At 31.6% G+C, this 15963-nt stretch overlaps 1 protein-coding gene and 1 pseudogene across 1 annotated transcript; one reads left to right on the top strand and one right to left on the bottom strand.

Moving 5' to 3' along the window:
- Positions 1-122: 122 nt before the first annotated feature.
- Positions 123-1998, bottom strand: LOC110617373 (probable methyltransferase At1g29790). The gene has a single exon (XM_021760112.2). The coding sequence runs from the start codon at positions 1707-1709 to the stop codon at positions 360-362; it is 1350 nt and encodes a 449-aa protein (XP_021615804.1). The 5' UTR covers positions 1710-1998; the 3' UTR covers positions 123-359.
- Positions 1999-13839: 11841 nt separating this feature from the next.
- LOC110616503 lies at positions 13840-15665 on the top strand (annotated as a pseudogene).
- The last annotated feature ends 298 nt before the right edge of the window (positions 15666-15963 follow it).

Below are 15963 nucleotides of genomic sequence, written 5' to 3'. Positions count from 1 at the left end.
TCACTAATTTGACTACGTCCACGGCGGTTAGAGTTTTCTTATTTCTCTTAGTTTTAGAACAGAAGACATTAGGAGAATATTATATATTTATATGTCAGGAAAAATACAAAAAGTCAAAATAGCCCTAAAAAAATTCAACAATGAGTTTATAATATATTATTAGGTTTCATATCTTAACAATTATCGGATACATTTTCCTCATTTTTCCCCTGCTTTTCAGTGTCTTCAGAAATTTACCAGGCTTATTTCACTTTCTAACTTTCTGTCAGGATATTTAAAATCTGATCTTTTCAGAACATAATTGTTATACAAACTACTACATGTTTAGAACACAAAACATATGATCTATTTGGACCTGATCATGTCATTGGTTTCTCCAGCAGGGCAGAGAAATACCATTCATTTTTATGGACTCCTCGATCGAGCTTCATGCCATTGTTCCACCTTAGCTTCTTGAATCCAACACGATCAAACATTGGAATGTAAGTCTGATTCAGCTGAGATCCCAGGCAGAAGAAATGATCAAGCCAGAAGAGTCCTCCTGGCCTCAACACCCTGTATATATCATACAATGTGAACTCAAGCGTAGCGTCCGGAATCCAGTTGCTTAGAATATGCATGGAGTGAACTATATCCAGTGTGTTCTCAAAGAATGGAAGCCTTTGTGAAACACTAACATGGATGGGGATCAATCCTCTTGATGCAATGAAGCTGTTGAATGGACCATCCAGATTCATTGAGCTTGTGATTATGGTAATGTTTCTTTCTTTCATTCTAGCTGCAAATGTTCCAGTCCCACCACCTATGTCAAGTCCAATACGAATAGTTCCATGTGGCTTTGCTTTGAGAACTTGATCAATACTATAATCTAGTCCTCCATTGTCGAACATCCACCTTCTCTTCTCCCTCCCCTGCAAGTCGAAGCAATCTTTGCAGTCGAAGTAGCCTGGCATATTTTTTCGTTCGATGAGGCACTTGTAGCTTTTGCAAGTATAAGGATCCCAGACAATGCTGTTGTCTGAGGGGGTTGACCAAAGAGATTGTGGTAATGAGGTTGGCTCCTCGTAGTTTGCCGGAGACTTAGGGCGACATCTCCGGCGAGGGAGAGGCTCACAGCCTCTCATCATCAACCTTTGAGCAAACACATCATCTATTGGACATTCCCCACCAGCTTCATATGTCATATACTGGGACAACTCCTCTTGATACTTCAAGCAGCCTGCACCGACCGGCGGATAGACCTCATCAGATCCTACCCTTGGTGAATATCCTAATGGGAGCTTGTGAGGACTTACAGCCATCATAAGCTCATCAGACACAGCAATCCCAGATTTATCACTGAACTTCATCAGCCGGCTCATTTTCTGATCAGCAAGTGACTCATGCTGGTTACTACTAAGTTCAATGAGAAGGGCTTCCACAAGCAAGTTGGTGGAGTTGAGCTTTTGGTGCAACTCAGCAATGAGCAAATGAGAAGCAGCAAGCTGATCTCTAGTAGAGTTGAGCTGATGAAGAAGATCAGTGGAGTCCCGAACAGGGAAAGGAATGTGGTTGGTGTAGTCAGATAGATTCAAGTTGAAAGAAGAGCCGGTGAAGATGTAGATTGTGAGAAGATTGGTGAGTATTACGAGCACAAGCAGCTTGAGCTTGTACTTGGTTTGAGCCTGTTGTGAATGCTTTTTTGGGTAAGCCTCAGATTCACTTCCCATCTCTCTCTCTCACTCTCTCACTCTCTGTGGAGTTGTGATATTTGAGGGGAGACATAAGGGAGAGAGAAAGTGGACTTTGTTGAGTGTGAATCGCCGGGTTAGTCGTTAAAGATGGAAGATGAACATGGAGTTGAAGATCAAAATGTCAAGCTTACCCAGAGTCTACGGATCTCGGCTCACCACCTTACATTAATGATCTCGGAATCATATACGCAGCCTTGAAGTTTGCTTCCTCTAATTTTTTATCATTCTCGCACCTTAAAATTTTTTCTTAAAAAAAATAATAAAACGACGTCATAGTCTTACATGCTTAGCCCGGTGGTAAATACATCCGAATAAATCTAAGAGATCTTTCGAATCCTCCACTCTCCATTTCAAAAATAAGAAAAATCATTATCGTAATCAAAGTGAGTAAATTATTCTCCATTTATAATAAGTTAGATTTTAATAAAAAAATTAAAAAATTAAATCGAAATGATTAATAATAATAATATATTATTTTTAATAATATAAAAAGATAAGATTATAGTAAAGTTAAAATATTTTAATTAAATTTTAAAATATTAAAATAGAGTATAAAAAATAAAAAATTTATTAAAAGTTCAAATTGATTAAATTTAATTTAAATTAATTCGATTTTTAATTAAAATCAATTTGATTCGATTTTTTAAATATTAAAATTTTAATTTTAATTTTATTGAGTTCAGTTCGATTTTAAATCGAATTGATGGAATGTTTACCTAAATAAAAACACAAAATGAATTAAATTTCATACAAGATTAAGATATAAAAAGAAAGAAGCAAACAAAAATGGAGAATTTTAATAGCTTTTTATAAGGAGCGTCCTATGAGTTCTATTGTTATAATTTTAGTAATATAATAGATATTTTTTTAAATGGAGATAGAGAATTGGGACGCAGAAATCTCTCAAATTTACTTAAATACATTTACCACTGAATTAAATCTGCATTAATATAATAGATTTTAAATTTAAATAAACTATCTAAGTTTAAAGTTTTAAATATTAATAAAATTATAATATTTTAATATTTCTTTAATTACCTTTTAAAATTAATTTAAGGAATAAAAACATTAACCATTTTAAATCTAAATGAAAATTGAAAATAATCTATTTTGATAATATAATGTATTATTTTAAAGCTTTTTTATTTCATTAATATTTTAATATCAATTAATTAAATTTGAATTTATTATTTTTAATTTATACTTAAAAAATATAAAATTATTATTTTGATAATGTCTTTTTAATACTTATTGAATATTTCAATATGTTATTTTAATAATTTTAATTTTAAAATTTAACTTTATTGTATTTTTAAATGTTCTTTTAGATTTTCAAAGTAAAGTTCTAAAATTAATTCAAACAATAAAATTATCATCTAATTTATATCTTTATTGAATTTTAATCTTATTATATTTTATATATCTTTTGTGATTTTCTTAATTAATTTAAGGCAATTTTATATTTTCTCTCTTTCTACTCTTATATATAGGTAATAATTAAACAAAAATTATCACATATTAAATACTTAAATTTATAATAATTTATCCCATAATTTTTTATACATATTTTTTTATTATTTTAAAATTATTATTACATTTTTTTAATTGTAATAATATATAAATAAATTATTTTTATTTTATTTTATTTTAAAAAAATTTTAAAATATTTTTTAATATTTAATAAAATTTTAAAAATATTTTTTAATATTTAATAAAAGAATACTAATATAGATATGAGTGAAGGGAACGCTTATCCATAGAATTATTTAATCAATAAAGTATAAAAACATAGAGTAAAATAACTCCATAAAATAATAACTACTTAATTAGTGGATCTCATTAAAAAAATAGCCAATATTTTTTAAATAATAATTTACAAATGTCAATTGGTTATTGACTTACCATTTCTTATCAATTGCTGGCATCGAATAATTATTTCATTATAATAATTTTTTAAATAAATTATATTTTAATTTAATTAACTTTATACTTCTAAAATTAAATTTTTAAATTTTCATATAATTAATTCGTTCTATTTTTATTCATAATTCTATTAATTAATCGGTGGAAAAATAAACATTTCAAATACTTAAAATACCGTCATAACTAGTTAAATCCTTTTCAATATAAATAAAAAATTTTATATTCTATAAATTACACTTTCATCACTAAATTTTAGTATATTCTACATAAGACCTTTCCTGTAGTATATTTAGGAATGAACATTCAATCGGTTCGGTTCAAAACCGAACCAAATCGAATAAATCAAAAATTGAAATTTTAGTATTTATAAAAATTAAACCGAATTGATTTTGATTAGAAATCGAATCGAACCAAACCGGTCTGATTCGATTCGATTCAGTTTGATTTAATCAGTTTCGATTTTTAATAAATTTTTTATTTTTTACACTTTATTTTTAATATTTTAAAATTTAATTAAAATATTTAATATTAATATAATTTAATTTATCTAAATTATTAAAAATAACATATTATTATTACTAATCAGTTCGGTTCGGTTTTTTTATTTTTTTTTTCTGATCAAAACCGAACCAAATCGAAATAGCTGAAATTTTTAAAATTAAAAACCAAATCGAACTAAATTGAATAAAAAAACTAAACTGAATTTTAAAATTAATTTAATTTAATCAATTTTTTCAGTTTGAACCGAATACTGCTCACCACCACACAAAAATCTTTTTCCTGTTTGTTGAGGTAATAGGTTGTGGGCTTTGGATTTTTTCTTATAATATCACTACAATGTTTTTAATTTATAGCCAGAAGACAAAGTGCGGCTAAAAACATTAAAAGCTACTACTAAATAATTTAACCATTAAAATATTTTTCCTAGTCTATTGTAGTAAAAAGTGAAATAGTTAAAAGTTAATTACAATATTTACGACTTTTATAGCTAAAAGTATTTTTTCTAACCATATATTTAATATTTCATAGCTAAAAATTTTAAATTTTTTTACTATAGGTAAAAAATTTACTACAAGAATTAAATTTTATGGTAATCTTATTTTAGCTATAATTATACAAAATGCATAGCTAAAAATTAAAATAAATTACTACAGACATTTTTTTTTAATGGCTAATATAGTACTGTGTTAGTTATATATTTCATAAATTCATGACTAAATATTATAATATTATGTTGATTGTGATAAAAATAATATTGTATGCATAAATTCATATTTACTCATTAGAAGTACTTACTATAGAATTAAGTTGTTTTAGAGTAAATATAATATTTGATTAATATTTTTTTTTCAATTTTAGCTGTGAATAAAAAATTTATAGATTTTCTATTAAGTGTTTTACTTTAATAATTTAGAATATTATAAATAATTTAAGTTATAGTTATAAAATTTAAAATTCATAATTAATTCAAGTTTAACATCATTATTATAAATTAGGCCATGGCAATGCTTGTACTTTTTTAAATTTTGAACACAAAGTGGAAATAATTAAAATTTTAGTTTTGAATATTTAGCCATGAATTTAAATTTTAAAATAAATTATTATAATGTTAAATTATATATATAAATATTATAATACAAATAAAATAAAAGAAAATATAACTAAAGTAGAAATTAAAAATATAATATTAATAATGTAAATAAAATAAAAGAATTCTAATTTTTATTCCTAACAAGTAGCTGAAAGAAATTATAACAATTAAAATTAAAGTAAATTATTTACATACTAAAATTTCTAAAATAATATGAAATCTTGTAATTATCGTAAATTATTAATTATATACTTACCCGTATAAATATCTTGTCTTTCTTGGTACAGAGAAAAGTGACGATTGCTAAATGGCCTTGCATTACTTGCAAGAGATTTTCATTCAATATGATATTTGTGATTAAGTGATGGAATCGTAATATTTAAAAGGGGCGGTCCGATCCAAATGCGATCATTAAGTGGTAAAAAATATTTTAGCTATAATTTTTATTACGAGTGTCAGAATCATTATTAAGACTTTAATTTAGAAAGTTCGTTCAGAGATTTACAACTCTTACTTGTCTTCAGCTATATATTGGCTTGTCACAAGGCCTAAAAGTGTTGTTTAGAATCTCAAAATGTCTTTTCAAGTTTTTTGTCAATATTTTCAAATTTTTTTTATATGTCTATTTAAGGCAAACTTCATATTTTTGTTAGACAATTTATTTTTTATTGATAATTACAAACTTTTCTCTAAACCTATCTAGTGTATACTTCTTGAACGCTTTTACACTGCGTTAGGTGATATTAGAGCATGGTGACTAGTGGTAATGGCGGTGCTCTCCGTGACATTGATCGGGAGGGTGGAACCCCATAGGGGGATAGGGTGTTGCAATGATTGGAGCAACGCTTTGAGCAACAAATAGAGCGTTTGTCCATGTGTTTCGAGGAATGTTTTCGGGAGCTTGCATATCGTCTGGATGCTTAGGGAGTCGGACTTAACAGGAAAAGGAATGATGATAGGAGACAACCATGATATGTTGCTCTTGGTGAACCTATCAACAGACTAGACCCAGTACATAGGCAACCTGCTTACGAAGAGGATGAGTCGGAAGAAGAATTCGATCCAGAACCATCCCAGTTCGATCGAAATCAATGAAGGGCCGACTATGAACAAAGGTGGTACGAAGCTCAAGATGGTGGAGATTTCTGATTAAAGGTAGATATCCCTTAATTTAATGGTAGTTTGGTAATTGTGGTATTTTTAGATTGGATTGCTGAAATATGCGGAGACTCTGGCAGAAAGAAGAGTAAAATTAGTTGCCTATTGTCTGAAAGGGATGGCTTCGGCTTGGTGGGAGCGAGTACAATCTAGGTGGGAGAGAGAAGGGAAATTTCCTATCCGAAGCTGATATAGGACGAAACATCTGCTGAAGTTAGATTTTTTACCACATTGATTATGAGTAGATTCTGTTTCAACATTATTAGAGGTGTCAGCAGAGTAGTAGGACAGTTCATGAGTATACTACTGAATTTATGAGGCTAGCAGAGCGAAATAATTTGCTAGAATTTGAAGGACAGTAAGTGGTTCGATATTTAGAAGGGTTGCGGGTGAATTTGAAGAATAGAATTGGAGTGCAGGTAATTCGATCTTTGAGTGAAGCAAAAATTTTAGATTTGAAGGCTGAATTAATGCAACAGGATAGAGTTAGGAGGAATTTTGATGGATTCAGAGACAGCGTGGGATCAGAAAGTGTGAATAAAACTACTACGAATCAGCCAAAGCATAGTACTTTTAGGAATTTTAATAGACAGCCTATGGATGATAAGATAGCAAGCAAGCGACCTTTGAACATGGGTAGGTATAAAGAAGCAAAGAAGGTAGATAATCCCTATGCAAGACCATATATTGGGAAGTGTTTTTAGTGTAATCAACAAGGTCATAAATCAAATGAGTGTCCTACCCGAAAGACAGTTAACATGTTGGATTGAGAGGAAAAAGATGAAGAGATAAACTATGAACTAGATGGGTCTAACGAAGAAGGGGAGAAATATGAATTAGATAAGGGATAGATTTATATTTTATGGAGGATTATGCTGGTCCCTAAACGCGTAGAGGAATCACAACGACATCAGCTATTCAGAACTCATTGCACAATTGGTAACAGGGTGTTTGATGCTATAGTTGACAGCAGAAGGTGCGATAATATTATCGGGAGGGAGATTGTGAAGAAGTTAAAACGGCCTATTGAGAAGCACCCAGAGTCTTATTCGTTGAGGTGGATTAAATCTTATATTGGAAAAATAAACGTGGTAGAACGCTGTAAAGTGTCTTTCTCTATAGGCAAATACCAAGATAGTGTATACTGTGATGTTGTAGACATGGATATGTATCAACTTTTATTTGGTAGGCTCTGTCAATATGATGTTGTTGCGCAACATTTTGGGAGGAGTAATGTTTACAAGCTAGAGAAAGATGGTGTGAAGTTTTTCATTGCTTTCTTTGAAGAGCAAACTTGACATCCCAGTTAAGAGTACATTCTTGAATTTGACAGAAAATTTTGTTGTTGAAGTTAAGGAAATAGGATAGCTACATGTTTTGATAGTGAAATAAATTTTGATGAATGAATTTGAAAAGTAAGTGGAGGAGCAGTCAAAATTAGTCTGTCCCCTATTATAGGATTTCAAAGAATTGATGAGGGAGGACACATTAGATGGGTTACCACCCATAAGAGATATTCAACAGCAAATTGATCTTATTCCTAGTGCTAGTCTTCCTAATTTGCCTCATTAAAGGATGAATTCAAGGGAGAGTGATATTCTGAAGAGAAAAGTGAAAGAATTGCTGCGGAATGGATTGATTAGAGGGAGTTTGAGTCCATGTGCAGTGCCAGCTTTGTTAACACAAAAGAAGGATGAAAGCTGGAGAATGTGTATTGGCAGTCGAGCAATCAACCAAATTACGGTGGGTTATAACTTCCCAATTCTGAGGCTGAATGATATGCTGGATAGATTGCATAGGGCAAAGTAGTTTTCGAAGATGGATTTGAAGAATGGATATTATCAAATTCGAAATGAGCCAGGGGACGAATGAAAGACAACTTTCAAAATCAAAGAGGGACTTTATGAGTGACTGGTTATGCCTTTTGGGTTGTCAAATGCTCCTAGTACATTTATAAAGCTGATGAACCGGTACTTAAACCGTTTATTGGCAAGTTTGTTATATTTTATTTTGATGATATTTTCATATATAGTAGTAGTGAAGAGGAACACATAGCCCACTTGAGAGCTGTATTAATTGCCTTGAAAGATAATTTTTTGTATGTTAATATCAAGAAATGTAGTTTTCTAACCAAAAGATTAGTGTTCTTAGGATTTACAATTTCGGATGAGGGTGTTAATGTTTATGAGGCAAAGATTGTAGCAATCAGAGACTGGCCTACACCCAAAAACATTTCTGAATTATGCAGCTTCTATGGGTTAGCCACATTTTACAGGATGTTCATTAGAAATTTCAGTAGTATTGCTGCCTCAATGACAGAATGTCTGAAGAAAGGGAAGTTTCTGTGGGGACAAGAGGCAACCAATAGCTTTGTCGTCCTTAAAGAGAAGCCATGTACAACACCGGTACTTGCACTTTCAGATTTTGATAAGTTGTTTGAAGTAGATAGTGATGCTAGTGGAGTGGGAATAGGAGCTGTTTTGCCTTAAGAGAAGAAGTCGGTTGCATTTTTTAGTGAGAAGCTCAGTAATGCAAGACGCAAATGGAGTATTTATGATAAGGAATTCTATTCTATATTTCGCACTCTTAAAACATGGGAACATTACCTGTTTGCAAAGGTGTTTATGCTTTATCCAGACCATAAGGCCTTAAAGTACTTGAACAGTCAGAAACATATTAGTACTAATATGCATGCTGTATACCCGGTTAGACTCCGGTATCGGAATTCTTACCGTCCTGTGGAATCCCGGATGTCGGAAACCTCTAGAGGGTAAAATCATGTTTTTATAAAATGTTTTCATGTATTTTATGGTTTTAAGTAAGAAAGAAATTGAGTTTTGAATGAAAATGACCATAGAGGAAAATCCAGGTTCGGCCGCCGAACCTCAAGTTCGGCCGCCGAACATGGTGGAGTTTTGGAGTCACCTTTGGCTTCTGAAGGTGGTCTGGCCAGCCACCTATAAAAGGCCCCACGGCCGAAAATGGGCGAGTTTTCTCCCCTATTTTCGGTCAATGGTGAGTCCATGTCCTTCCATGGTTGGTTTTTGAAGTTATTCGAGCTAAGATCAAGATTTGAAGCTTGGAGGCCCTGGAGCTCTCTTCCTCCATTTCTCCAAGTTTAGGTCACCTCCCTCTCGATCTTCAAGAGGTAAGAGTAGATCTTTAGCTCATTCCATGTTTTAAACAAGTTTTATGAGGTTTATGGGGTAGAAATGCTTGTTTAGGTTAGTTGATTGTTGTTAGGGTTAATGTTGAGTTTATGGATAATGTAGGTTATATGTGTTGTTGTTGGGGTTTAGGATAGTTTGAGACCCATATATGCTTGTTGACATGTATATGCATGTTGTAGAATAGCTAAATGCATGTTTGGAAGGTTTGGGAGGCAAAATGTGCATGAGGAGGCTGAGTTCTGCCACTTTGGAAGAACTCAGATTCGGCAGCCGAAGGCCCTTTCGACCGCCGAACCTGCCTGTGGAGGCAAGCTTTTGGCTGCCGAACCCTGCCCCCGAAAGTTGGACTTTCGGCTCTGGAGGGGAGTTTCGGCCGCCGAAGGTACCGCCGAAAGTGACTTAGTTTCGGCTCTGGAGGGACTTTGGGCCGCAGGAATAGCCATAGGATTGAGAAAAGTTAATTAATTGAATAGAAAAATATTATTTACAACATTAAAATATTATAATTTAATTAAATAAAGAATCTCATTGTTTCGGGTGGGTTATCAATTAGTACTATATAAAGAAAAAGGCTCTTGCATCATCCACCGTTGACATACTAATACAATTGAAGGCTCTTGATTATAAAATGCCAACCACCCCTTAAAAAAAACCACCATTGCATCTAGTCAAAGTGACTGCAGAAAATCAAATTAAAATTATCACACGTAAATATTTTATTAATTTAGTTTAAAATTAAAATAAATTAAATAATTAAAAATTAAATAGAAAAATAGCCATAGTATTGAGAAAAGTTAATTAATTGAATAGAAAAATATTATTTAAAATATTAAAATATTATAATTTAATTAAATAAAGAATCTCATTGTTTCGTGTGGGTTATCAATTAGTACTATATAAAGAAAAAGGCTCTTGCATCATCCACCGTTGACATACTAATACAATTGAAGGCTCTTGATTATAAAATGCCAACCACCCCTTAAAAAAAAACCACCATTGCATCTAGTCAAAGTGACTGCAGAAAATCAAATCAAAATTATCACGCATAAATATTTTATTGATTTAGTTTAAAATTAAAATAAATTAAATAATTAAAATTAAATAGAAAAATAGCCATAGGATTGAGAAAAGTTAATTAATTGAATAGAAAAATATTATATAAAACATTAAAATATTATAATTTAATTAAATAAAGAATCTCATTGTTTCAGGTGGATTATCAATTAGTACTATATAAAGAAAAAGACTCTTGCATCATCCAGACATACTAATATTGTAACGTCCCCTAGGCCCATCCAGTGAATATTGTCCGCTTTGGGTTCACGCCCAGCGTCCTTCTCCTCATGGTTTTGTTTCTAGGTCAAGAGATTTACTACCCTGTCTTCCCAAAACGCGTCCACTGGGGTGTCCAGGGCTTGACCTTATAAGGCCCCCACCCTTTCAACCTCTTTCCGATGTGGGATACTTTAAATCCACCTAAAAACCCTGTCTTCCCAAAACGCGTCCACTGGGGTGTCCAGGGCTTGACCTTATAAGGCCCCCACCCTTTCAACCTCTTTCCGATGTGGAATACTTTAAATCCACCTAAAAGGGGTATTACATTCTTCCCCCCATAAGGCTTGAGCATCCTCGCTCTCATGAGGCCCAGGCTCTGATACCAATTGTAACGTCCCCTGGGCCCACCCAGTGAATATTGTCCGCTTTGGGTTCACGCCCAGCGTCCTTCTCCTCACGGTTTTGTTTCTGGGTCAAGAGATTTACTACCCTGTCTTCCCAAAACGCGTCCACTGGGGTGTCCAGGGCTTGACCTTATAAGGCCCCCACCCTTTCAACCTCTTTCCGATGTGGGATACTTTAAATCCACCTAAAAGGGGTATTACATTCTTCCCCCCATAAGGCTTGAGCATCCTCGCTCTCATGAGGCCCAGGCTCTGATACCAATTGTAACGTCCCCTGGGCCCACCCAGTGAATATTGTCCGCTTTGGGTTCACGCCCAGCGTCCTTCTCCTCACGGTTTTGTTTCTGGGTCAAGAGATTTACTACCCTGTCTTCCCAAAACGCGTCCACTGGGGTGTCCAGGGCTTGACCTTATAAGGCCCCCACCCTTTCAACCTCTTTCCGATGTGGGATACTTTAAATCCACCTAAAAGGGGTATTACATTCTTCCCCCCATAAGGCTTGAGCATCCTCGCTCTCATGAGGCCCAGGCTCTGATACCAATTGTAACGTCCCCTGGGCCCACCCAGTGAATGTTGTCCGCTTTGGGTTCATGCCCAGCGTCCTTCCCCTCACGATTTTGTTTCTGGGTCAAGGGATTTACTACCATATCTTCCCAAAATGCGTCCACTGGGGTGTCCAGGGCTTCCCCTCACGGTTTTGTTTCTGGGTCAAGGGATTTACTACCATATCTTCCCAAAACGCGTCCACTGGGGTGTCCAGGGCTTGACCTTATAAGGCCCCCACCCTTTCAACCTCTTTCCGATGTGGGATACTTTAAATCCACCTAAAAGGGGTATTACATTCTTCCCCCATAAGGCTTGAGCATCCTCGCTCTCATGAGGCCCAGGCTCTGATACCAATTGTAACGTCCCCTGGGCCCACCCAGTGAATATTGTCCGCTTTGGGTTCACGCCCAGCGTCCTTCCCCTCACGGTTTTGTTTCTGGGTCAAGGGATTTACTACCATGTCTTTCCAAAACGCGTCCACTGGGGTGTCCAGGACTTGACCTTATAAGGCCCCCACCCTTTCAACCTCTTTCCGATGTGGGATACTTTAAATCCACCTACAAGGGTTATTACAAATATAATTGAAGGCTCTTGATTATAAAATGCCAATCACCCCTTAAAAAAAAAATCACCGCTGCATCTAGTCAAAGTGACTGCAGAAAATTAAATCAAAATTACCATGTATAAATATTTTATTGATTTAGTTTAAAATTAAAATAAATTAAATAATTAAAATTAAATAGAAAAATAACGATAGAATTGAGAAAAATTAATTAATTGAATAGAAAAATATTATTTAAAATATTAAAATATTATAAATTAATTAAATAAAGAATCTCATTGTTTCGAGTGGGTTATCAATTAGTACTATATAAAGAAAAAGACTCTTGCATCATCCACCGTTGACATACTAATACAATTGAAAGCTCTTGATTATAAAATGCCAACCACCCCTTAAAAAAAAATCACCGTTGCATCTAGTCAAAGTGACTGTAGAAAATCAAATCAAAATTATCACGCGTAAATATTTTATTGATTCAGTTTAAAATTAAAATAAATTAAATAATTAAAATTAAATAGAAAAATAGCGATCGAATTGAGAAAAGTTAATTAATTGAATAGAAAAATATTATTTAAAATATTAAAATATTATAATTTAATTAAATAAAGAATCTCATTATTTCGAGTGGATTATCAATTATTACTATATAAAGAAAAAGACTCTTGTATCATCAACAGTTGACGTACTAATACAATTCAAGACTCTTGATTATAAAATGCTAACCACCCCTTAAAAAAAATCACCATTGCATTTAGTCAAAGTGACCACAGAAAATCAAATCAAAATTATCACGCATAAATATTTTATTGATTTAGTTTAAAATTAAAATAAATTAAATAATTAAAATTAAATAAAAAAATAGTAAAATCTAATGAAATTAAATTTTAAAAAATTAAATTAAATCAAACCGCTATAATATTATTTTTATTAATTTTTTTAAAAAAAATTATGAAAATCAAATCAAAATTAATTATTTTTAAAATTTAATTATTTTTATTAATTTTTAAATTTTTAAAAAACAGTTTATTTAAGATTTTAATTTAGTATTTATGAAAATTAAATTAAATCGATTTTATTAAAAATTAAATCAAATCAAATCGATTTGATTCGATTCGATTCGATTAATTTAAATTTTTAATAAATTTTTATTTTTTATATCTTATTTTAAATATTTTAAAATTTAATTAAAATATTTTAATTTTAATTATAATTTAATATTATTAAAAATAATATACTAGTATTAATAATCGATTCTATATGTTTTTTATTAAAATTAAATCGAATTAAAATAATTATAATTTTTAAAATTAAAAATAAAATCGAAATAAATTAAATGAAAAATTAAATTAAAATTTAAAATTAATTTAATTTAATTTAATTTTTCAATTTAAACCCAACACTATTTAAACATAATTCCATCAACAATTGAAAAGTCTATTTCTGAAAAGCCAACACTTTAGAATCCTATAAATTAACAGGGTAAAGGTCGACCAAAACATCACAAAGAAATTTCATTTTTCTCGAGAAACAAACGGGGAAAATAAAAATGGCTTCTGAAACTGCAACTCCCCTTAGGCTTCCAGTCATAGACTTTTCTAAGAAAGAGTTAATTCCAGACAGTAAAGAGTGGGAGTCCGTGAAATCTCAAGTTTGCATAGCACTGAAAGAGTATGGTTGCTTCGAGGCATTATTCAACAAAGTTCCTGCAGCCCTTAGGAAAGACACTGTAGCTGTAATTGAGGAGCTGTTTGAGCTGCCAATGGAGACAAAATGGAGAAATACTTCTGAGAAACCCATGCATGGTTATGTTGGACTGTACCCTAAGGATGGTCTATATTCTTTTCTCAAGGATCGGGCTCCTCTTTACGAGAGCATGGGCTTTGAAGAACCCTCATTTCTCAAAGCATGGACAACCTAACAAACGTCTTGTGGCCTCAAGGAAACCCTGCTTTTAGGTTCCCTCTTTCTTCCTCTTTTTTTTTTTTTTTTTTTTTTTTTTTTTTTTTTTCTAATTTACTATCTAATCCTCAAATTGTGAAAAAATTTATTATTTTTAATTTTAAAAAATACATTAAAATGTTATTTAAATTTTAAAAATTCTACTAATTATCATTCCTTAATTTTAGCCGTAAAATATTTTATTATTTAGTTTTTATCATTTGAAAAAATTTATTATTTAATTTTATAAAAAATTATTAATTAATCTTTGTATTAAGAATATTTTAAATTTTTTATAATATTTAATAGTTAAAATTAATAAATTTTTAAAATTTTAAAAATATTTTAATTTATTTTTTAAAATCGACTATAACACATGGACTAAATATATTTTTTTTTTGTTAAAATTATACGTAAGTTGCATTTCTTTGCTAACGAACTCTTTTTGGCAGCAAAACTATACAATCATTTTCAGAGCAAGTATCAGAACTAGATCAAATAGTTAGGAGGATGATTGTTGAAAGCCTGGGACTTGAGAAATACATGGATGAACATATGAACTCTGCAACCTATCTTCTCAGGGTCATGAAATATTCTAGTCCTCAAACTACTGAGGAAAAGGTCGGATTACACCCTCACACTGACAAGAACTTCATCACTATTTTGTGCCAAAATCAGGTTGATGGGTTACAAGTGAAAACTAAAGATGGCGAGTGGATCGATGTGAAACTATCAACAGACGACTCTTTTGCTGTCATGGTTGGAGATTCTATCTTTGTAAGTTCTTTCCTTTGATTTTTTTTCTATATATTTATGATCTCCTAGTCCAACTGATGAGATAAATGTAATCTTTGTAGGCTTGGACAAATGGTCTATTAAGATCTGCATGTCACCGTGTTATGATGCTTGGAGATAAAGCAAGATATTCTGCTGGATTGTTTTCTGGTCCAAAATCAGGCTATGTAATAAAAGCTCCAGATGAGCTAATTGATGAAGAGCATCCCTTATTGTTTAAGCCCTTTGTTCATTCTGAGTTCCTTAAATTCTACAACACGGAGGCTGGTCTGAGAGCTGAATCTGCTTTAAAGATTTATTGTGGTGTTTAATTGCGCAAGTATTTATGTATGTGCTTAAGAATTTCCCATTAATATTGAAAAATATTTATCTGAATTCGGTGTATGTAGATCCAAAATACATGAGTGTAGGTATACATTCATGTGTTCACTGTCTTAGCGTCTTCTCTTATATGTGTGATAATAATAATTGCTTCTTAGATTGTGGTGGCATTTCAAGTTGTCTACGAAATTTCATGTCTAAAAAAATTTCATGTTAAAAGTTAACTGTGTATTTACATATGACAATGGTTCAACATATTTATTGCAAAGTTATTCATTAATAAGGCAATGATTTTTGTCCATGCTTTTCCTGATAATAAGCATTTTCTGATTCATTTATGATTATTTAACCGATAAAAAGACTAATTACACCCGTTAGAAATTTTAATAAACATCATTTGGTTAAAACGATATAAGAGAAAATATAGACTGAAAAACGAACGATTTTATGAAAATTTTTCAAAAATTGAAAAGTGAATTTTTAATTTTTAAGAGAGATTATCTATAATAAAAATAAAATTCTAATATGTAAAATTATAAAAATATT

Source organism: Manihot esculenta, chromosome 6 (assembly GCF_001659605.2).
Source record: "Manihot esculenta cultivar AM560-2 chromosome 6, M.esculenta_v8, whole genome shotgun sequence".
NCBI lineage: Eukaryota > Viridiplantae > Streptophyta > Magnoliopsida > Malpighiales > Euphorbiaceae > Manihot > Manihot esculenta.
The sequence above is the reverse complement of the archived record's forward strand: the minus strand, read 5'-3'. Positions and strand labels throughout refer to the sequence as shown.